At 38.0% G+C, this 24813-nt stretch overlaps 1 protein-coding gene across 2 annotated transcripts in view; it reads left to right on the top strand.

The window, feature by feature from the left end:
* Nucleotides 1-21977, top strand: part of LOC131061246 (peptidyl-prolyl cis-trans isomerase FKBP16-3, chloroplastic) — a 283352-nt gene extending 261375 nt beyond the window's left edge. For both annotated transcript variants that reach the window (XM_057995165.2, XM_057995808.2), the window contains exon 7: nucleotides 21664-21977. In XM_057995165.2, coding sequence (XP_057851148.1) covers nucleotides 21664-21783 — 120 coding nt within the window. In that variant the 3' untranslated portion in view covers nucleotides 21784-21977. The remainder of the gene's footprint in view (nucleotides 1-21663) is intronic.
* Nucleotides 21978-24813: the final 2836 nt, after the last annotated feature.

Here is a 24813-nt window from a genome sequence, read left to right on the forward strand (position 1 = left end):
GGGAGATTCAATTCCTTTTGAATTTTTCTGCATCAGAGTAGCTGACAGAGTATGCTCGGAAGCATAACTATACATGATGAACTCCTTGGTGTAGTTGGGACAAACCAACACGGGTGCACGAGCAATTGCGTCTTTGATTTCATTGAATGCTGCTTTTCCTTCAGGATTCCAATGGAAAGCAGACTTTCCTTTCATCATATCCACAATATGACGAGTCTTTTCTGCAAAGTCAGGAATGAATCTTCGCAGAAAATTTACCTTACCAAAGAAGGAATGAACTGCGGTCTTGTTGGATGGCAAAGGGAGATTCTGAATAGATTTAAATTTTTCAGGATCAACTTTTATTCCCTCCTTGGAAACAATATGACCAAGGAGTTTTCCCTCTGTTACCCCAAAAACTGACTTCTTGGGATTAAGGGAGATGTCATGCTTGCGACATCTTTCAAGAACATCTTGTAAGTGAAAAAGATGATTCTCACGATCTTTAGAAAAAACAGTAAGATCATCAAGATACACTACAATATACCTTCCCACAGTACCACGGAAAGCCAAGTCCATAGCTCGTTAGAAAGTAACCCCTGCATTGATCAACCCAAAAGGCATTCTGCGGTATGCAAATGTACCCCATGGAGTAGTAAATGCAGTCTTATGTTGATCAGGTTCACTAACCTCAATCTGATTGTATCCCAAAAATCCATCTAGCATAGATAGCATTTGGAACCTGTCACCGTTTGCAAAACTTGATCCATGATTGGCAATGGATAATTATCCTTGAGTGATAGCTGATTAAGATTTCTGAAATCAACACATATACGTATTTCTCCATTCTTCTTACGCACCGGCACTATATTTGCCAACCATGTTGAATGATGGATGGGAAAGATAATCCGAGCATCAAGCATTTTTTGAACTTCAGAAAGAATGGTACATGAAATCTTCGGATTATATTGGCGTTGCTTCTGTCTGAAAGGTTCTGCACCAAGCTTGAGAGGAATGTCATGCTGCACTTCCTTGGGTTGAAAGGATTTTAGATCATCATATGAATATGCCAAGACATCACGGTATTGGCACAAAAGCTGAATAAACTGATCTCTTTCATTTGAAGTGCAGTTATTGCCAATATTGACAAACTTTGGATCTTCATCTGAACCAATATTATGTTTCTCATATCCCATAGGAGAATCAACACTTTCTTGTTGTCGTCTCTTGATATAACGATCATGTTGATCGAAAAGTTTTTCAAGAGAAACCAACCCCTTGGGAATTTTATTTCCTTTCAGCTGAAGAATATTTTCATTTGAATCAGATGATGTTTCAGACATTATGTCAAATGAAGAAGAAGTAGGAGAATTACTTCCTTCAAAATATAGGTTGTTGAAACCATCTTCTGCCTGCAGAAAATTATTAATCTGCTTGTCATCATTAAAAATCTGCCAATGATCCCAATTGTCAGGCACACTAGGTCAACAGATTATCTCAATAATATATTTATCTTGACCAAAGTCAAAATGGGGAATTAATCAAGTAGCTGAAACAGCAAGAGAATCAACCCTATCATTGTATTCACGAGGAACAACTGAGATATTAAAAGAATCAAAATCTTCAATATTTTCCCATACCAAATTGCGGTAATGCTCGAGTCTATCATTCTTAGTTTGATATATGTTTCTCACTTGACAAACAATTAATTCTGCATCACTCTAGGCATGAAGATTTTCGATTCCTCTTTTCAATGCAACGCTCATCCCTAACAAAAGCGACTTATATTCAGCCGTATTGTTAGTATTAGCAAATTGCAACTTGAAAGAGTAAGGGGAGATCTCTCCCTTAGGAGATATAAGAACTACACCAGCTCTGGATCCATTTGTAGCGCAGCTGCCATCAAATTCAGGAGTCCACACATCATTCGAACTGCTATTTTCATTAGAATGATTAAAGCTTCCTTCATCTGAAGCGAATGCATTATGAAAAGAAAAGTTGTCATCTTCTTCCATAGGAGAAGATGAAATTTCCTCTTGAGTAGGTGAAGAGTGAAACTCATCTTGTTGAGAAGGTAATGGAATACTTTCATCAGCAAGAGGAGATGAGACTTCCTCAACCATAACATATGAACTGGAAGACCCATTTCCTGATACTTGATCCTGATCAGTATCAACAAATTTTTCATTTGCTGAAAGTAGTGAAGTGTTGGAGTTGCTTGAAGGATAATCTTCAGCAAATTCTGAAATTTCATCTATATGGAGATAATAATTCCCAAAACCTGAAGACTCAAAAAGAATCTGAGCATGAGGATCATTAGACTTGACAACTGTGTACTTGGTTTCTCTTTCAGGAATTAACTTCTACACAACACCTTTGACAGGTATTCTTGCTTCTGTCATATCCATGTTGAGTTCGCCTCCAACATCCTTGCAAAAATTACGGCCAAGTAACATTCCATATGACGCCAGAACGTTGGCTACCAAGACAATCATCTTTATTTTATTATCTGGAAAAGCTGCAAATGCAAATTGAGCATCCTTGATTTGCCCAATAAGAGGCACTTGTTTGTTCTCCATGGAATAACAATGACCAAAAGTTTTGGTCAAGGTCAGCCCCAAAGCTTGAGCAACTTTTGCGGGCATGACGTTATCAGAAGCACCAGAATCCAAGACACAATTTCTCAATTGAAAACCATTGACCAACAGGGAAATATGAAAACGTTCTGTCTTTCCTTGAGTGGCAGATGGAATGGTCACCAAATGATTGGGCAAATTCTTGGGTTCTTGTGGGGTAGTATTTTCAAGTATAGGACGAGTTTCCTTACTTTTAACAAAAACAACTAATCTATCAAATTGATCGGGATTAGCTTGTAAATACTCAGCTTCAGACATTTGAATTTTAGTCTTTCTAGCATGGTCAATAATATCGAACGCTTGATATGAACCAACTAGAGAAGGATTAACATTGTCTGATAGTGGTTTGGGGTTAGGCATACTGGGCTTGGGATCAATAGATGAAGCAGAGAGAGGATTCTTGTTACTTACTTGATCTTTTGCTGCATCCTTTGGAATGTAGGGCAGCGATGTTCCTCTTTTAGCAATAATAATAGGTGGTTGTAAATCACTTGCGATCTTTGCAGCTTCTTCTTGTTGAGCCAACCGAGTCTGGGATCTTGTCATTACAGCAAATGCTTGACTGTGAGTCCTTTCGGCAGTAACAGAGTCATCATAATGCATGTAACGTATAGTAGAGTCGCCAGTCACTTCTTCTTCTTCTTCTTCTTGAGGAAGAGCAACTTCATCAGACTGATAATCAAAATAAGAAGACTCATTTTGATCAGTCTCATAATAGCCAAAAATTGCCTTTGAAGGAGGTGGTTCAAGCGCAAGTCTTTTCGGAGGAGGAGGTAACTTGAGTTGATTCTTAGCAGCGTAACTGGCAGCAGCATTAGGATACGTCCTTGGGATATCCTTGTATGGTGCGGGGTAGGAATTCTGAGATACTTGCTTCTTTAACGCAAGAAGTTCATTTGCTAATTTCTGCACCATAGGATCGGTAGAACCAGAAAATGAACCCTCCATATGTGAACCTCCTTTGGATCGATTATAATCATTTTTTATTTTACTAGCTAGGATCAAATCGTCCTCAATTTCAGTAGCCATTGATTGAGCAACTTCTAAAGCAGCAGGAGATGCTCGCCTTAAGAAGAAACTGACCTAGGGCAACTGAGTGTTAATGAAAAAGCACTTGAGGTTCTCAGGAGTAGGTTTAGAATTGACAGGAATTCTATTTGCTAATTTATTGAACTTAGCAATGAATTCACGCATGCCTTCATGCGTATCTTTCTTCACTTGGGTCAATTGGGCCAACAAGGCGTGTTCATCTTTCGCAGGCTTGAAACGTTCCTCGAACTTGTCTCTCAACGAGTTCCAAGAAACAATCGAACCAGCAGTAAGATTGAAAAACCAATCTGCTGCAATACCTTGAAGAGTCTCTATGAACAAACGAACAACAACATCTTGATGTTCAACTCCAAGAACACCACATGCCATATAGAAAGATTTGACATGTTCATCGGGATGTTGCTTTCCATCACCATAGAACTTGGGAAGATTTTTACGGGAACCTTGTGGAAGCGGATGAAGAGGTGTGGCTAAAGCCAAAGGACCAAAAGCTACTCCCCACGAACCGGGAGGAGGAGGTGGATTAACCATACTAGATAATGAAGATATCAGTGGTTTGAAAAAGAAAGAAGAATTTTCACTTGGAATAGATTTCTTTTTCCTTGAGGGAGGATAACTTGTGCTTCGTGAAAGGGAAGATGTCCTAGTGAGCAAAAAGAATCTAGCTCTTTCAGCAGGAGAGATTTCTTCATAATGTTCACCTCTTTTTCAACGAACGTAAACACGCAAACTTTCCAACTTAGAGAAATAAAAGTATTTCCAAGCTCTTCTTTTAAAAACAGCAAGACACTAGTCTTCAAACGAAAGCGTGAGGCTTCGAATGCGTCTGTGTCCCTAGAAGAAAACCAAAAAAAGATTATTCTGAAAACAACAAGACAGTAGACCTCAAACAAAAGCGCGAGGCTTCCGAATGCATCTGTATCCCCAGCGGAGTCGCAAAAAAACTGTTGGTTGAAATTTTGTATACTTGGGGAAATATACAAAATTGTGGTTTCAACCACAACACACGAGTAAAAACTCTCCTAATTAAGGGAAGGCTCCCCCTATCTAACTACAACTTTGGAAATAAAATAGGATGGGACAACAATCTTTCTTCTTTTTTCAAGAAAGACAATATCCTTTTATCTTCACAGAAAATGATAGCGATTGAATATGAACAGCAGTAACCACTTTCAAGTGAAATGAGAGAAAGGAAATGAAGTTTCCTGAAAGTGCAAAGACTTCCGTCACTTCCTTCGGGACGAGACATCAATATCAAGCTCAAAGACTTGATTATGTGAAGTCCTATCTACTCTTTGCTATACTAAATTTTACAACAAATAAAAGATAATAGCTCAAAGACTGGAATAATCTATTCTTTCAACACAAAGACAAGAACTAATGCAAGCTCAAAGACTTGCTGCTATTTCTTATCAAACAGTAATTTTTTCTCAAGAATAGACGCAAACTCAAAGACTTGCTGCTCCTTCTAGAGATTTTCCTATTTTAATTAATCTTCTCTACTTGCAGCTCAAAGACATCAAATCAGATTGGACTAAGCTCCTTTAGAAACACTTTGCATAGAAGAAATAAAAAGATTCAAACTCAAACATGTAGCTCAAAGACTCAAAACTTGAGTGATCCTTCTTTATTATTCTTCAAAACCTTCAATTCACATACATAAACTCAAAGACTTCTTGCTGTAAATTTGGCGGAGTTTTTGCTTGCTTTCCCAAAAAATAAAAATTTCAATAGACCCCTCAAGTATTTATAGAAGAGGAGCCTTGAGAAAAAGGTGGGAGGATCCTAACTAACTTGAGAGATTCTCTCAACCACCAAGACTTATTCAATAACTAACTAAGATTTATTCCAACTACAGTCCTAATCGGACACAATGTGTAGTTGCCTTACATCTAATTACAAAAGTGCAAGTAATGTATAACTTGCATTTTACAAAAAATACTTTTACATGCAACTTGTCAAAATAAAAATTACAACTAAAAATTACAAAAGACAGAAAATAAAACTAAGTGTTGAAAAACACTTAAGTTGAAGCACATGAAGACGCAACTCCTTGAAATTTCTGGATGCTCGCTTGTAGTTCCTTGGGATTTGGTTCATGGGTGTTCTTGACAACAACCATGGTCTTCACAATAGTGTCATGACACCGGAGGAGCGCATAATTGTTTTTATCCAGGATAGATTGGATTTCATGCAGAAAGACTTGGTGTTTCATCAATGTCTGAATTGAAGCAGCCGTGAATTGTTTGCTCCTACATTCATTATGAATCTTCATTTGTAAATTAGTAAGAACTTCTTCTTCTGGAATCAGCTCTCCATCCTAACTTACTATGTTACAAGAGGCCTTTTCACATTGTGAGACAATATCTCGGTAAACTTCGCCTCGAAATCTTTTTACATCACCAATCTCCTCAATGAGGGATTTAAGAACTAGGGTCTTGTTTTCCAGGAGTTCTTCAAATTCCAAGTACATGACCCTAGAAGAGATGATGGCATGCTCCTGTAGAACACTCAGCTGTTGTTGGGGCATGGTACGCTAGATTGTCAAACTTTCTTCAACACTTTCCAGATTCTTTTTGAAAGTATTAGAAGTCTGATCCAGTTTCTCCTCAACAGTCTCCAACTTAGACATTATCTGAAAAATGTCTTTCATTACCTGTGCACATAGATCATGAAGCTGATCAACCCAGGAATCTAGTGCTTGTACTTTTTGAGCAGCCCTTTCCACTCCACGAATTGATTCTTGGGAACCAGAAGAACCTATGGAGTTACTCCCTTCAGCAACAGGTTTTGTAATTTTATGAACGGCTGCCATAAGTTGTCGGTTTTTTTCTTCTAGCTTGTCTTTCTTTGCTAGAAGCTCATCACACCTTTGCACCAACAAAGCAACTGGAAAATTGAGTATTATGTTTAATGACCTCATGCATCTGTTTTCCCAATTCTATCCTTGTAACCTTATAATCGGCAGCTGACATTTCTTCAAGTGGCTTATCTGCAATAGGTTCCACAATTTCAGCTACCTTCATCTTGTTGCTGTCAACATTTACTCTGGAGATAGTCTTGGCCTTCTTAGCAACTTTGGATCTGGATTGTTTCAATTGCTGGTAATCAAAGACATCAGGTGAGATTTCTTGCTTCTTCCTTTTCGGGGTAAAAGAACTAAGCCATGGAGGCAAAGTCATCAACTCCCCTCCAATAGCAATCGTAGGCAAAGGAGAAGCAATTTTTGTTTGAATCACTGTGGTTATCCTAGGAGGAATATTTGTTTGGATAGTGACCACGGTTTGCTCAGTTACCAATGGGCATGAAGATTGCCTCATGAATTCTTCAAAACCAGAAGTGGAAGTATCAATTTTTGATAACTGGATGCAAGTAGGAATATCCTCAGGAACTTTCAACATACTCTCTTGTTGATGAGCAGGAGATGGCTCGTATGCTGAAATGGGAATTGCATTCTGAGGAGAATCATCCACAATCAAATCTGGAGGAGAAAGAGGTGTCTCAATGGAAACTGGTGGAATGATCTCATGAGGCGAGTTTGAAACTGGAGACTTAGGAGCATCATCAGATTGCTGCCCCTCTTCTGGATTATCCAGATCGATCACCTGAACATGGAATCGTGTTTTTTCCTTCCCACGAACTGTCATCTCCTCAGGAGGAAGCACTTCTGTACGACTGACTCACAACTTGATCCTTGTGCCCGAAGATGAAGCACCCTCCTTGTTGTCAATCTGAATCTCAAACTTACGTCCAAGAGGCCCCGTAGAATCATCTTCTTTACCAACCTTGATTTTTATAAGTCTAAAAGCATTAATTTTCAGCCATGCATTGGTGTTGGCCAAGATAGGCTGAAATCTGTCAAGGATGGATATGCACTCTTTGTGCGACCATTGGATCAAGGGAAGTGGAGCTTCCTCAACATTCCGTGAAATGTGTTCTGGATCAAGTATGTGCCCATCATTAATCATCCCTTGTGGGATATCCACCAAGTTCAAATCAACAATTTGCTTAACAGTGAGCTTGCAGTAATCCATCTTGAGGACTTCGGCTTCTGTGCGGAGATCTATCCAAATGTCTTGAATGCGATGTACATGCACAAAGGATTTTTTTATCTTTTCCTTCATACCCCTATAATCAAAATCAGCTCTAGGTTTAAACCTTTTGAGCTTGATTTCCTGCAATTCAGTCTCCATGACTTTAGCCTTCACAGATGTGACAAGGGAATACCGGCCAATTTTCAATGGGTTTGTGGTAGAGATCCCCATTCCTACCTTGTGCTCAGCAGACTGAAAAGCGTGGACAACCATGATCTGTCTTCCCAACTCCATAAGAATGATCTTATCTGTTGTGTAGTTGGGAAGCATGTATGGCTGACTACCATAGCATTCGATCCTCATATAGGTGAAGGTGGGAAACTGCAGAAACAAACATCCATACTCGCACACCTTGTCCCATGCCTCATCTGATACTCTATTGTTCCTGAGATTTCTGTCAAACTGGCACATGAAATATCCGAAGAATGCATCTTGGACTCTTCTAAAATGTAGTTTGCTGGGTTTGAATGGCAACTGGTCATAATACTCCCAAATTGGTATAAGTGAGCGATCACTCTTGGTAGAAAGACCTGGAAAGTGTCTAAGTGATGCTGCTAAGTATACCAAATATGAATTCATGAAGAAGGTCATGGTGGTAGGAACTGCTGCAAGTTGTTCGCATAAGGAATCGCTGATGACTTCCCCCCATGAAATGTGATGAGACTGCCTTATGAATATGATGAACTGGTACATCCATGGCTCAAAGACATTGGAATGCTCAAGGCCCATCATCTTGCTGAGAAGGGTTATGGTGTCTCCAATCTCCCATTTGAAATCGCAGCGGTAAAACTTCGCCCACCTTGAGAAGGAGGCTCGTGGCTCTTGGATCCACCTATTGATGTGTCGCTTGCAATCTTTTTCCCTCTTCACATAATACTCCGTTGCACTTTCTTTGGAGATTTTGCATATAAACAGGTGCAGGAGGTATTCTGAAGACCTTCTCGATCATATATGCATCAAGACGGATTATAGCTTCGTCATCATCATTTTTTATGACTCTTGACTCTTTGTCAAAATGATGGGCGCAGACAAGAACAAACTCAGGTTCTAGGGCAGCCACCGGGAAAGAAGATGCATGATGGATATGGTTGTCGAACAACCATTGCAAGTTATTATCCTGTGGATCTTCTACCCTTTTGATAAATTTCGACATATCAAGGTGCCTTATTTCTGTGTCTCTGATGCGATCCAAAGGAGAAGAAACCTGGGAAGGTGCTACCTCGTTTTGATATTTGTCATATTTGTATTTCATCTTCTTTGGAGTTGGAGATGCCGGCAAATCTGACATTGATTGTGAACCTGGAATACTGTGATGAAGACTTAAAAGAGTTAAGGCAACATCATAGTCAGCTGCAAATATCATTCTTCTTTCTCCAAATGGGAAAAACTTCGATTCTTGAACTTTACGATTTTGTGAGAGGGAAAGGGGAAATATGTAGAAATGGGAAAATCTTGACTTTGACCAATTTTGGATCTTGGGGAAATTTTCGCAAGTATACAAGTTGGAAAGAATATACATGCAATTGGGATTTTAAAACCTGAATGCAAGTACACTTGTAAATTTGCAAATGGAGGAATGGACGAAAAATGAGATTTTGACTTGCGGAAAATGATGGAAATGGAAAGTACGGATATGGGGAACACGAATGGATAGAAATGGGAAAATCCGGGAAAGTCATTTTCATGAAAATGGGAAGAACTCTTCAACATGTAATCCGGTTTTCAAAACCCGAATTTGCAAGGGAGGGGTATTTCTCACTTTTCAACTTGGAATTTTAACCAAAAATAGTTAAATTCCTTAACCGTAGGGGAAGAACAAGAATTTCCAGTGAACTTGTAAGTGGGATTAAAAATCCCGAATGCAAGTAAAGATGAAATTTAGGGAAGAACAATGCAATTCAAAAATTGCATACCAAGGGGAAGATTTCTCTCACAAAAACCGATTTTTGGGGGAAGAACAACATATTTACAAAAATGCAACTAAGAAAACAAGAAAATAATAAAATGAAGGAAAGAAGAAAGAGAACATACCTTTCTTTAAACTGAAAATGCTTCTCCAAAAATGCAACCAATTTTTGGAAAGTAGAAGAAAAACCAATAATTAGAAGCAATCCGCAATGCTAAATCCCTTGTCACGTTTTTGCAAAAATGCCACAAACTGAAAAACGTGGCAGCAATTCCAAATTTGGAGGGCCAAAATGCCAATGAGAGAACACACCCAAGAGAGTCAAAGCAAAAGGCCTAAGGAGGAGATGAAGAAATGGTGTCAAATCCTTTCAAAACGCAGCCAAAGGAATTATGTGGTGAAAAACATGGCCACCAATGCATCTTAATTGGCTCATTAAATAGCTTGAGACTTATCCCAAACTCCATGCCTAGGTAGGAGTGTTCAAATCAATTTAGAATAATGCAGCCTCATTAAGTTTTAATCCCCCAAAATGTGGCATTTTGGAAACACGTTTTTGCTGATTTGGAGCAAAAACCTAGTCAATACAACCTCCAAATGGCGTGACAAGTGGTTTCAAATGCATAGGAATAGGGTAGAAACCAAAGCGCCTCTCCTTCCTTGAAGATCTCCACAAAAATCGATTGAAAACCTCAACAAATTTGGTTCCAACTGAAAATCGGTTTTTTTGGAGAGAAGAACAAGTTCGAATTTACACTTGCATGTGAAAATCGGGTTTTTGGGAGACAAATACAAGTTTAAAATTGTCACTTTTTCACTTGCAAGGCAAAATTGGGTTTTTTGATCCAAATAGAAAGTTTGATTTTCAACTTTTTCACTTACTAAGCAAATTCGGGTTTTTTGGAACAAATGACAAGTTTAAAATTGTCACTTTTTCACTTGCAAGGCAAAATCGTGTTTTTTGGAGAGAAATGCAAGTTTTAATTACTTGCAAAAGGGAAATAAAATCCCTACAACAAGTTATACTTGCATGCACATATGTAATGGGGATTTAAAATCCCTATTACATGTAAAAACCATTAAAGTAGGGGTTTTTAGACCAAACTGCAAGTTTACTTGTATTCTAGCCAAAAAATCCCTATTTTAACTAAACAAGACCAAAAACAATAAAAAAGATAAAGCAAACAAAGGGGAAATTTAAAACAAATTACAAGTAACAACTTTTAAATAAAAGTGCACATGTAATAAGCCAAAAATTCTCCTACAAAGACCAAAACAATGAATATCATTAAAACTTGTAGATTGAAGAAAATTCTCCACCTGCAGTCGGGGTTTTAAAACCTGCAATTGAAGGAAAGACATAGCAAACGAACCCAGAATTCGACGAAATTTGAAACGTAGTTCGAGGATGGACTAAGGATTAAGCCAGTCCAAGGATTAGTCAAAATTCTGCCTTGGGAAGTGTGCCATAGAGTAAATTTTTTCATTTTTTCACAAAAAATTTATGTAGTGGTCCTTCATTTTTGGAAACAAAAATGAGGACAACACTACCATGCTGAACACTTACATATTTCACTAAGAACCATGGACTCTAAAGCCCATCAATGCTGATATACCACTTGATCAGAAAACATCAAGAAAAGAAATTAACATGTGCATCATGCAGAGTAATCTCATCTCATTCATGAACATTTCCACCTTCTACCATGCCACTGCCATTGGACATACATAGAAACTATCCATTGAGAAAACTACAACTCTGTCTCCTGAGCACACAAAACTCATGAGCCAAAAACTAACCGAATGTACAAACATTTGTTATAGACATAGCTAGAATAGCACCCACAACAAGTGCTAGCACATCCAACTACACATACCCTTAAGATATACCAAAATGAATTTTGGAACATTAACATGTACAACCTGTTACTCACAGTCTCAAGCTTCACATGCAATGCACACCAAGGAGCTCCCATTGCACAAGTAATGTCAAAGTTGAAAATAATTGTTTACAACATCACATAGAAGTGAATAAATATTTGTACCAAGAGCTTTCCCAATACTGACTGGAAACAAAGATCTTGCAAGCAAGTCTTCACAACACCCTGTATCATGCCCTTCTACACCCACCTCTTAAGTGTCAACTGTGTTATAACAGATGAATGCATCTTAGTTGGACCTATTAATCATTCCAACACATACATCTCTAGCCACAAGAGAAAGATAGCACCATCTATGTTTCCATGTATCCTCGAGCACCTGTAACTGATCAACACATGCCAACCTCCAAACGCATAACCACATTATCATGAAGTATCAAACAATATGATCATTGTACTCAAAATACAGAAACAAAAAAAAAACTAGATCATTGTCAAACTTCCAACTGCAGAGTCGGGAATATAAATATGACAAACATGATCTAAAACATCTCTTCCAAAGAGATTACATGCTCTGTATGAACATAACTATATTATGTCAAAACTCTAAATGCATCTCAAGAGTGTACCCAGACATAATATAACACATCCTAACTAAGGAAAACATGTCAAAATATGACATAAACAACATCTCTACCAAGGACTTATGAATCCTCAAGATGTTAGCATCTTCAGTCACATGAAGATCATCCACCATCAAATGATGAATATACATCACTGCTAAACATGGTACCAAGTCTTACATGGCATCATGACAAACATCTTCTTCATGAAGATTGAACCAGACATCAATAGATGTCTGACTTGCCAAAGCAGCTCAGAAGGCATCTCCATCCTCATTTTGTGAGGACCCAGAATCTGAAGAACTCTTATTTTCTTTCTTCTTCTCCACTTTGCAATCCTTCCGAATGTGACCAACCTACCCACGGTTCCAGCACTTCGCTTTGGACTTCTTTCTAGGAGCAGAACTTTCCTCTGACTTGGATTTAGACTTCTTGTCCTTTGTCTTGCCACGAAAAACAAGGGCCTTCTTGACCATCTTAGAAGATTTCCTTCGTGTTTCTTCTGACAACAACGAAGCGACCACATCTTCCATCTTGAAAGTTGTTGTTGTACTCCCAATGGCCATTACCAGATGATCCCATGTGTCAGGCAGAGAACATAACAGAAGCATACATCGATCCTCGTCATCAATCTTGACTCCCACGAAAGTTAGTTGAGCAACCATCATGTTGAAAACATTCAGATGATTTGCAACAGATGTACCCTCATCCATCTTCAAGGAGTACAACTTCTTCCTCAGGAACAACTTGTTTACTAGAGACTTCCCCTAATAAATATCTCCAAGTTTCTTCCACAGAAGATGTGCAATATTTTCCTCATGAACATTTAACAGAACAGAGTCTGCCAAATAGAGTCGGATCAATCCTCTAGCTTTTCTATCTGCAAGATCCCAGTCTTCTTGCTTCATGCCTGAAGGTTTTTGTCCAGACATAGCAACCCATAGATGTCGATCAACTAGCAAATCTTCCATCTTGAGTTTCCACAACTCAAAGTTTGAACCATTGAACTTCTCAATCTCCACTCGTCCAGAAGTGTGTGCCATCTCAATTTGTAAACCAGATACTCTGCCAGACTCCCACTGAAAACATAATTGATACAAAATAGCCCTACCCGACAAGGATAACACAACTAAATGGCTCTGATACCACTTGTAAGGAAAGCACAGTGCGGAAAACGCTCTCCTATCGTCAATTCTAAGGGGATTAGCAAGTAAGGAAGTATTTCAATTTTAGTTTGCAGTACATTAAAATAAGCACAGACAAAAGATTAAGATGAACCAGACAAAATAGCACTAGAGAAAGACACCAGATATACATGGGAAAACCCTTATGGGTTAAAAACCCACCACCAAAGAGATCACTTTATTCAGTAAACAACAAGATTACAATAAAGTTATCAGATCCTCTTTTCCGGACTTTGATCTCAGAACTCTGTTCTCACCACATGCAGACACATCGACTTGGCTACTTATAAAATCATCACCTCCACATAGCCTTCATGCACACCCTTCTTTGCTCTGCTCATCGGTTACATCTCTGGCAACTGCCATCTGTCCGACCAAACATTCCTTTGTCAGTTTGTATAATGGCCTTGGAACGTAACCGTCGAGTAACAGCCTGTCCATTCATGAACTCGTGGAAAACATATTATCTCACATTCATCCGGAAGTCGGGTCGGTTCATATTCAAATACACCGACATAAACATTCCAAGTGTCTGCCTACTAGTTTTTTGGACTACGGTCCGGGTGACCATCCGCAGTCGGATACTTCCCTATCGACCATCGGAACCACCACTAAAAAGTGACCACAATATCCGATCAGTAGTAGACGACTTCATCGGCCCATCGGAACCAGCACTCAGAAGTTACTCCGATCCCCGATCAGTAGTAAACGACTTCATCGGACTTCAACGTAACTTTCATCTAGTCAACCCGATCGCCGAAGGCCACCTCATCGGGTATTGGTGTAGCAAACAACCAGTTCTCCCGATCTCCGAAGATACCCCGATCACCGAAGGCAATTCCATCGGGTCATCGGGAAGACAACCAAACAGCTATCCCGATCGTCCGATCTTCCTTGATCTCTTTCTGCACTCTGCCACGTGGCACCCCCTGATTGGCTCTGGGGTCCCTGCCCTGCCACCTTAGCACAGCCTCACTAATCGCCCGGAATGAAGCTCTTCTTTGTCGCTAGGTCCCACCATGGTTGCCAAGTCGCGGGGAATAAACTTCGTGCATCTCGCCATAGCGGTATAGCAACAATCGTCCGATCATCCCAGACTTGCTCAATCGTTAACTTGCCTGAGCTTCTCTCTTGTCGGGTCCCACCATTTGGTTGCCAAGCCGCGATGGATAACCTTCGTGCATCTCGCCATAGCGGTATAGCAACAATCTCTTGATCGTCTCGGACTTGCTCACCTGTTAACCGATCACAGGAAGAAGGTTCCATCGGCCATTGGCATAACTACGAACAAGCAATCCTGATCCCCGATAAACTAGACAAGGAGGATACATCGGGTAGACCTAACCCAATACTTGTCCGCAACATGTTCATCAGCTAGAGTTACATTGATAGGAAAAGTCCACATCCCGATACCTTCCCACAAGTTGTTCCATTAGGGTAAGTTACACTGATCAACCTGAACACTGGTCAGGAGAATTCGAGGCATATTTCCAACAGCTTAAGGGGGGGTGTTGGTGTTGGAAATAAGCCACACCTAGACCGACGATGGAGTGGTCCAAGAGGGGCCAGTAGCTCAGTGGTAGAGCACTCCAGCAGTGTATGGAAGGTCCTAGGTTCAAGTCCTAGCTGGTCCATGTCTCAACAAATTGTGTGCAAAATTATTATCATCAACGTTTCGATTCACACTTCGTGATTCATCATCAGGATGAGAGTTCTAAGGAGATGAAAGATACTAGGAAGCAGATCTAGACTAAATAAAAAGATGAGAGGGAGGGAGAGAGAGAAAGAAAGCACGCGAATCAAAATAACAAAATTAAAACTGGAATCAAGAAAACAAAAGAAAGACACAAAGAAATAAATATGTATAAAAAATGAAATACATATTTATTTCTGTCTCTTTTGTTTTCTTAATTCTAGTTTAATTTTTATTTTTTATTTTTTGATTAGCGTGCTCTCTTTCTCTCTCTCGCTCCCTCTCATCTTTTTATTTAGTCTAGATTTGGTTCCTAGCATCTTTCATCTCCTTAGAACTCTCATCTTGATGATGAATCACGGAGTGTGATTCGAAACGTTGATGATAAAACATCTGCACACAATTGAATCTAGAAGCATTATAAGAATTATAGCATGGATTGTGGAAATCTGATAGCATTAAAGGAAATTCATTGTTAGCATTAGCAATCAACAAATAAAGGGTTTTATTAGACTTATTCAGGGATATGTGATTGGAATGAGCAATTCTTTGTGGAAAATTAGGCAAATTCAGTGATCTCTCTTGGGAGCCTAATATAATTTGTAGCAGATTTACTTATTTCTTCAATAAAAGTTTTTGATAATTATAGTTGATGTCAATAAACCTCATTGGAGGCATTAGTCCCACTTGGACACCATTATTTTGTAGTAGATTAGAATTCATCCAATAAAACAGACATTGCTAGGCATGGTATTGGATTTTGAGTATGCCGAATGCATTTTCAATGTCTTAAATCTTCCAAATTTGAAATTTATTTTTTGCTGATATTAAAATCAGAATTCTGAAATTGTTTATTAGTCATTTATTTTCTTATATTTGCGTTCAAAATCATTCATTCATTGGAAACAAAACAAGCATTAAACCTAAACCAAATTCCTAGAAACACATGCAAGTTAAAACATTGAATTTTTTTTCCGTAAAACTCCAATCAGCAAGTGGAATAATAAGAAAATTTCAGTTCAAGGCTGAAAGGGGATATTTCAGTGGTATTAGAGTTATGATCCTACCAGCCTGAGGGTTTCTAGTGAATTCTATGTATCCTGGAAGAATTGGACCATACAGGTTTTACACTTGCAAGAGAGTACTTGGGCATTTGAATTTTTATACAGTTTCTCCAGTTGGTGCAATTATGGGTGATATTCATGATTGTAATAGAAAACCCTACAGGATGAGAGACAAAATCACCCTGATCCTGATGAGTTGTTGAGAACCCTGGCTAATTCACAACTGAGGATTGTACAAGCACTTGACAGATTACAGGACACCTTGGATAGATTGGACTTGGGATGCCACAAGGATAGGCGTGACAGGCATGACAAGTCTATATTTGCAGCTGGCAGTTGTGGCAATAGTAGGGCCCCATCTTCATTGGGTAGTGCATTTATTTCACCTAGGTGTGACAGGGTTCATACTTGAACAGTGGATAGACCTATGCAGCCCCGTTTCCTTTCTAGAGACGAGCCTCCACCTGTAGACCCACGGGAAGGCGTTGCATTTTAGGACATGGTTATGGAAGCCAATGATGAGTGGGCACATCTCTCGAAACATGTTAGAGATGCCTTCCCATTACAGCAGTACTGTATGCTGCATAGGGATAATATGAGAAATCATAATGATAGAGGCCCTAGACAGGAGCAAAATACTGAACTTAATCGGGCTACCAGTAAGATCAACTTATCTCCTTTTGATGGCAGTGGTATGATTAGTGCATATGCTTGGGTGCACAAATTGTATATTTTCTTGTCCCTAAAACCGATGGGAGAAGATGAGGCCATACAGTTTGTCGTGCTACACTTAGAGGGTGTTGCCTATGATTGGTGGACCATGGCTTAGTCACATAGAACCATGCACTCATCCACTCCACTGATTTTACTGAGCGTTTGATCTCTAGATTTGACTGCAAGGACATAGAGTTATACTACAAAGATCTTGCACTATTGAGACAAACAAGGCTTGTTGAAGCTTATATCAATATGTTTCAACGTATTGGAGTCATGGTTTCGGAGATGCCTGATAGACATGTAGTTATGTTCTCCATTGAGGGGATACATGACAGATTACGTGGATTGGTCAAGGCTCTTAAGCCTAGGACCCTATAGGAGGCCATACAGATCACCTTGGATTTAGACACTACTCCTCCACACACCTATTAGCTGAATATTTTTTTTCCCAGGAACTCCAAATCCTTCCAAAAATCAGCTACACAGTAGAAGGGTAATCCACCTCCTAGGATGGAATAGGAATCACAAAATGAATTGAGGAGGAAGAAATTATGTTTTACATGTAAGGAGCCAAGGGAACCAGGACACAGATGCCTTGGTAAAGGCATAGCCCATTTGATTGAGGTGTATTCAGATGTGGAGGATGAGCGTGTACAAGATACCTATGTTACCCAGGGACACGTCCCCAGTATTTTTTCAGGTGTCCCCGTCCCGAGGACATCCCAGGGACAGGGGACTCCTAGGGGACATCCCCATAATTCTACATATTGATAGTGAATTTTGACAATAAATTCTATAAGCAATTTGACTTTTACTCTCAATTTAACACAAATTTGGCATAAGAACTCTGCTAGTTCTTATATGTTTAGGTTCTATAATGTATATGTGCATGCTTTATCCATGTTTTCATATGAATATTTTAAATTTCCCTATATATTTTAATTTTCCCTATTTTATATAACCATCCCCTTTGTCGGCCCCTAGCCATCCCCAAAATTGGCAAAAAAAGTCACTGTCCCAGAAACGCGTACCCCCATCCCTTGTCGTCCCCATCTCCGTCCCAGAAACTTGGGGTAACATAGCAAGATACAGATGTTGAGGATAACCAAGATGAGCTTGTGCATGAGACACCATATATGGAGCTTGATCCAGCTAATACATTGGCCACAACCAATTTCACTATGGCCACACTTTCAGGATACCCCAAGTTTCATGTCTTTCGATTGAAAGGAATATTACAGGGGCAATGAGTGGTATGTTTAGTATATACTAGAGCCACCCACAATTTTATTGATCAACAGTTGGTTGAGAAGTGTAGGTTACAGACAGAGGAGTTCTCGGGTTTTGGAGTGAAGGTAGTAGATGGAGATATTTTGAGTTGTACCAGGAGGATTCCTCAGCTTAGTATTTAGATGGGTGATTATACTCTAACAGATGATTTCTATGTCCTTAAGTTAGAGGATTATGATGTGGTTTTGGGTATGTAGTGGTTACAGGGCATTAGCAGATACATTATAGACCACCGCAGGATGCAGTTAAAGAAGGAAAGAAGACAATGGAGGATTATGATGTGGTTCTGGGTATGCAGTGGTTATAGGGCATTGTCAGATACATTATAGACCACTGCATGATGTAGTTAGAGTTTATAGCAGAAGGAAAAAAGACAGTGTTGAGGGTGTTATCAGATGGAGGGCCCAAAGAAGTATCATCACACAAAATGGAGACAATCATTAGACAACATGACATCCTTTCGGCGACACGGTGCTATATCACATCCAAAACACCTTCTTCACAGGATGGGAGATCCTTTCACATAGATATCCAGATAGTACTAGATAAGCGTGGAGTTGTTTTTGGTGACATTCTTCCTGGGGTACCTCCTGATCGGGGTTTCAAGCACGTTATAGAGCTGGAGGAGGGCGTGAACTTGTTATTACCACCCCCTACCGACGTCCTAAGGCATACAAGGATGAGATTGAGAACTCTATTCGTGAGCTTCTGGATATGGGATTCATCAGACCCAGCTCTAGTCCTTTCGCTTCTTCTACAGTCTTGAAGAAGGATGATACCTTGCATATGTGCATTGACTATCATGCACTAAACAAGAAGACAATTAAGAATGGATATCCCATACCGCACATTGATGAGTTGTTGGATGAGATCTATGGGGCAATATATTTTTTGAAGATTGATCTTTGATCAGGATATCATCATATCAGAGTCCGTGAGGGGGATATCCATAAGAATGTGTTTAGATGTCATTATGGGCATTATGAGTTCTTGGTGATGCTCTTGGCCTCACAAATGCTCCTGCTACTTTCCAGTCCTGCATGAATCACATTTTTAATAAACAGTTGCGTAAGTCTGTATTGGTTTTTTTTAATGATATATTGATATATCGCAGATCATGGAAGGATCATTTGAGACACCTAGATGAGGTACTTGGCATTATGGAGTCACAGTCTTTATATGCCAAGATGTCCAAATGTGATTTTGGACTTACAGAGATTTTATACTTGGGACATGTGATTGGTGCTAATGGAGTGAAGGTCCATCAAGAGAAGATACAGACAATACTTGATTGGCCCTCTCCTAGAAATGTTTCAGAGGGGATTTCTTGGGTTGTGTGCATACTACAGGAGGTTTGTTAGAGGATACTCACAACTTGCAGCCCCATTGACAGATCTCACTAGGAAGGGTGCTTTTAGATTGACTAAGGAGGCTGAGAGTGTTTTTGATAGGTTGAATCAGGTTATGAGTTCATGTCCAGTATTGGCCCTTCTAGATTTTACTCAGCCTTTTGTGTTAGAGTGTGATGCTTCAAATGAAGGTATTGGTGTAGTGCTCATGTAGAATCGTCATCTGATTGCATATGAGAGCAGGAAACTGAAGGATAATGAAAAGTTATACTCCACTTATGACAAAGAAATGCTGGCAATCATGCATGCTTTGGCAAAATTTAGACAGTATTTGGTTGGTGGTAGATTTGTGGTGAGGTTGGACCACAATAGCTTAAAGTACTTCTTAGAGCAGAAAGAACTCAGTGAACGTCAGCAAAAATGGGTTAGTAAAATTCAGGCATATAGCTTTGGAATCAAATATGTCAAAGGTAAGAAACATGTATAGCTTTGGAATCAAATATGTCAAAGGTAAGAAACATGTAGTTGCTCAGTGAAGCATTAATCGTTTGGGGAATTAATCGGCAAACCAAAAGTATGAGATTTTTTGAAAAAATTGAGAAAAAATTGAGAAAAAAATGGATCTACAAAAAATGGAAAAAAATTGAAGAAAAACAATCAAAAACTACTTTTTGGGGTATTTAAGGGCATTTCCATAGTATAAAGATGCTATAAGCAAATAAAACTAAGTTTGGGTACATCGGTACAAAAAACATATAAAAATAATAATTAAATACATTTTTATAACCTAAAACAAGAATTAAAAGAGTGAAATTATAATATAATTTAATAAATTATGTATATAATAAAAATAATAAATATAAATTAAAACATTATATATTATTAATATATATTAATTTGAATTAACAATATAATTAGTTATTATAATATAAATATAATCTATTCTAGAACATATAAAATAATCATATATTATTAAACATTTATATTTATTATAATTTAAATTATAAAATATAAAATATTAAACTATGTCCAAGGGGTTGTGTTCTATTGGTTAAAGCATTGAGTTCTCATTGTGGAGATCAAAGTTCAAATCCCAAAGGGACATCTAATATGGAATTCAAAGTTGTGACTCTTAGTCTTCCACAATTGGCTTCTAGGTGGTTTCTAATTTGTGACTCTTGGTCTTCCATAAGTTGATTCTAGTGTGGTTGCTCGAAAAGAGCTAGTATATTTGTAAATGATCTCGAATATAAAATAAAAATAATAAAAAAATATTAATCCATTACAATGTATTTTAAACATTTATTAAATATTATAAATTAAATTATGTATATTATAATAATTACGTTAATAAATTAAATTATGTATATTTGTAAATATTAGACCAAATAGGTTTGATTTAATAATGTTTCACTAAATCAACTTAACTAATTTTAATAAAAAGATTTATTTTTTTTACAAATTTTAAGAAAATAAATTTGTACAAAACTTGTAAATATTTAGCAATATTTAAAATAAATCATAAATATATACAAAAGTTTTATATAAAATTACAAACAGTATTATTTATAATCTATCCAATAAAAAAGAAGAGTTAAAATCATTAATCCAAATTGTAAACATCATTTCACTTTCTCACTAGCATTATTATGGTATTAGAAACTTATCAAATTTTCCAACTTCCTTTATGTCAAATAAAATCAAATCTTACACGCTTATTTGTCCTTTACAACATGTACAAATATTGTACATGCAATCTTTTGGGCATTAACTGTTTCAGGTTCGCTTTTATTCTACATACAGATTTGGCTTGAAGCCTTTTATTTCCTTGAGACATTGAAGCTTCTTTTTTAATACCTCTTTGTATTGTTTCTAGATGTTCTTTTGAGGCTCATTGAACTCCTTTGGTCATTCATAGGCATCAATATAATTTATTTCTTTTTATTATTCATACAATTACTTTGAATATCTCAAAATGCGTTGAGAATGTAGATCTATTCTACAGGGATTCGGGACCTATACATTCACTTCAACATTTTGTTTCTGATAAAAACTTGTTATTCATACAATTAGTTTGAATATCTCAAAATGTGTTGAGAATGTAGATCTATTCTACAGGGATTATATTTGAAATTTGGGACCTATACATTCACTTCAACATTTTGTTTCTGATAAAAAATTGTTCTGTATATGGACAGCTTGCCTTCCCAAAAGGCCTCAGTTCTGCTGCAGGAAGGCCAAGGGTACCACCCAGCAGTCCTGTCATTTTTGACGTGAGTCTGGAATTTATACCTGGTCTTGACGACGAAGAGGAGTGATCGAGTGGAACAAGAATCATAACAAAGATTATTTAATTCAATGTTTCATTCATTATTCTTTTTTATGAAATCATACCATTGATTCATGTATTCAATATCTTTATTTTTTGATCTTGTAAATCTGTGCCATTTGAAATTTAATAGATGTTAAAGATTTTAAATTAATGAAAGGGTTTCAAGACATTAACTTCCAATGTGAGATATAACTAAACTAGCAATTGCACCTTGGTTTGCAATGAGCACACTGAAGAGGTGTGAAAGGTCTTGAAGGAAAATGTTGGTCTATTGATTGTATATATTTGTACAACACGTGATATCAATTAATAGATGATTTAGCAAATGATGATGTTTGTGCAACAACTCTCACAATAGAGAAGTGATAGATTTAAATCTACTATGCATCCACTTAAGAGGATCCAAATAGGATAGAAACAAAACCTCAAAATTAGGATATATAATCAAGTTCTATTCCCAACGTGCTCAAGTTGTGTTTGCAATATGGAGAGAGAGGGACTTATAGGGATAGAAAGAGGGAGAAATAAGGAGATATAGATAGGGGATACAGATGGGGAGGAAGATAGAAATAGATATGGAGATGGAGATGAAATAGAGATGGAGACAAGGAGAGGGATAGATAGATATGGAAGAGATAAATATATAGAGATTGGTTGATAGGTTTTTTATTAAATTAAATCAAAAAATAATTTGTAGTGGTACTCTTAATGGATAGAGTTAAAAAAATTGAAATAGAAAAAATATTTTTACAAGTGATATTGTAGGAATTGACACGATGGTTTTTTTTTTTTTGCTCGATAATGGGCTGAGGCTGTAAATTTTATTAATTAGAGAAAAATAATTACAAATTTATGCAAGTTCGGTTCGGTGAGGGCATTGGTAGGAAAGAACCGAACGAAGAAAACCTCTGGTCTTGCCCTAGGATAAATCTTAGAATACTTTACATAACCCTGATAGCCAATTATCCAATGTGTGGCTTTCGGGGAATTACCTTATCATAGCTACAATTAAGTATCTCTTCATCATCGATGTTTAAACATGATCTCTGCGACGAGGTTCCATAGTATAGGTTGGGGAGTTCAGATGGCAAGAGGCGGTCGAAAGTGCCCAAAAGATGCTTGTTATCGCTGATCATGGAAGGGGTTTTCCGCGTTTGAATAGGAGCTTGCAAAACTGAGAAAAGGTGCTCTTGCATACTGAAAGATCAAGTTACTTGTAGAAAATTAACTAAAAAAGTGTTAAGCAAGGGGAGGGAATAAATCGGCTTCGCTAATTCAACCCAAAGCCAAGTGTCTTGTAGGTATTCGAACTTATTTTGCCCTGAAAGCAAATCTGGAGCTAAAGCCTACATAACCACTTAACAAAGACTATTGAAACACAATAATGTAAGTATGAAGCAGACTAGGGCCATTACAACCGTGGCCAATGCAATCAACGGAAGAGAAGGTGAGCAATTTGGGGGGAGGTCAGCATCTGAGAAAGAATTAAGGAAGGTCTGTAGAGAAAACAACATAGGAAGGGACCCAATACATAGAAGTGGGACTCCGAGAAGAGATTTCAGAGATATGAGGGTGGTAATATTCACCTACAAGTCTATATTACTTCATGAATATAACCACATAAATGCAGGTGTGTATATATCTCTGCGTAGCAGTATATCTATACACCTGTATTTATGTGTTTATATTTATGCTGAGATAAATACTTTGAAAATGAGCATTTTAGCAGAGAAAAGACAACCTACCTATTTTATGAATAAAATGATATAAAAATGCGACAAAAACTATACATAGAAGTATTAGGCATATAATAGTATTATCTTATAAGTGATTGTTTGAATCCCAACTGTTTTCAATTAAACGCCCAGAACTTCAAAAAGTCAATTTCTATCTATAAAAGTTAAGTATATTAGAGTATTATAAAGTTTAGTAGAGGATTATCTCAAAATCTTGCTTAAGAGGTGAACCCTTACTCTCGGGGTCCTACTTAGACCGAATGTGAGCTATTCGGCGAAGCAGAGGGCTTCAGGTCAGAGTCTTCCATCTTGGATACCAGGTCCATTCGAAGTCCTTCGTCCCGAAGATATACAACCAGCGAGTGATTGTAGGGAGGGAATTTTACATGACAACACCACATGAGGAAATTGATATTCCTTTGAATTATGGGGCGCCTATTGGCAAACTTCGCAAGGTTGTCGTGAATCAGGATTGGGAGAAGGGGAACCTGGCGATTGTTCCTCATTAAAATGTCGTAGTGCCTTGGCTTGGGGGCCAAAAGATCAGAGGTGACGTTCACCATTACCTTGTTGAGCTCTACCAAGATACTGTGCTTGAAGACTTTTAAACATAGCTTTCTGATAAACTCCCTATTGGGCTCAAAATGAAACACTATAGCTAGAAACATGGAGGAGATATCAGTATTTGCTCTGGTTCTGTCCTCATTGTTGATGAAATCTTCCCCTAAGATTTGTGAGATGCCATTGATAACCAGGTCGTGAGGGGGATTCACAATGCCTTTCAATCGAGTTGCCTTTATCTCACCAGAGATGGTCATTTGTCTCTTGGAGCATTTGAGCTTGAGGATAGTATCCATAACGCTTGAAAATCTCTTTCAAATAATAAAGTAGAAGAGGGAAGGTCTATTTAAGGCAAATGGTTTGGTTTTGGAAGTCGAGACTGGAGATGAAGTGATATTGTTTGAGATTGAGCCGAAATTATTAACCTTAATTATGAAATGTTGGATTGAGGTGCTTGAAATCCTTCTTGGAGTATCAGATCGTGGGGTAATGAATGCTTTAGCTACCTCGTAATTCCATCATTTGGCTTTGCACATGCTTGGTGTCAATTAGTCCTTGCATGATTGGCATGTGCGAAGGAATGACTGATACAACTCAGCCAACAGAGTGAAATCTCAGGGGTGGGTACAACCGAGTATCTAACATCGATATGAATTGATGGGTGGCGGCAGATGAAGTTATTTGAGAACGCTAAGGGAGGAGTGAAAAGCAAGCTAAAT

This window comes from Cryptomeria japonica, chromosome 3, assembly GCF_030272615.1.
Source record: "Cryptomeria japonica chromosome 3, Sugi_1.0, whole genome shotgun sequence".
NCBI classification, from domain to species: Eukaryota; Viridiplantae; Streptophyta; class Pinopsida; order Cupressales; family Cupressaceae; genus Cryptomeria; species Cryptomeria japonica.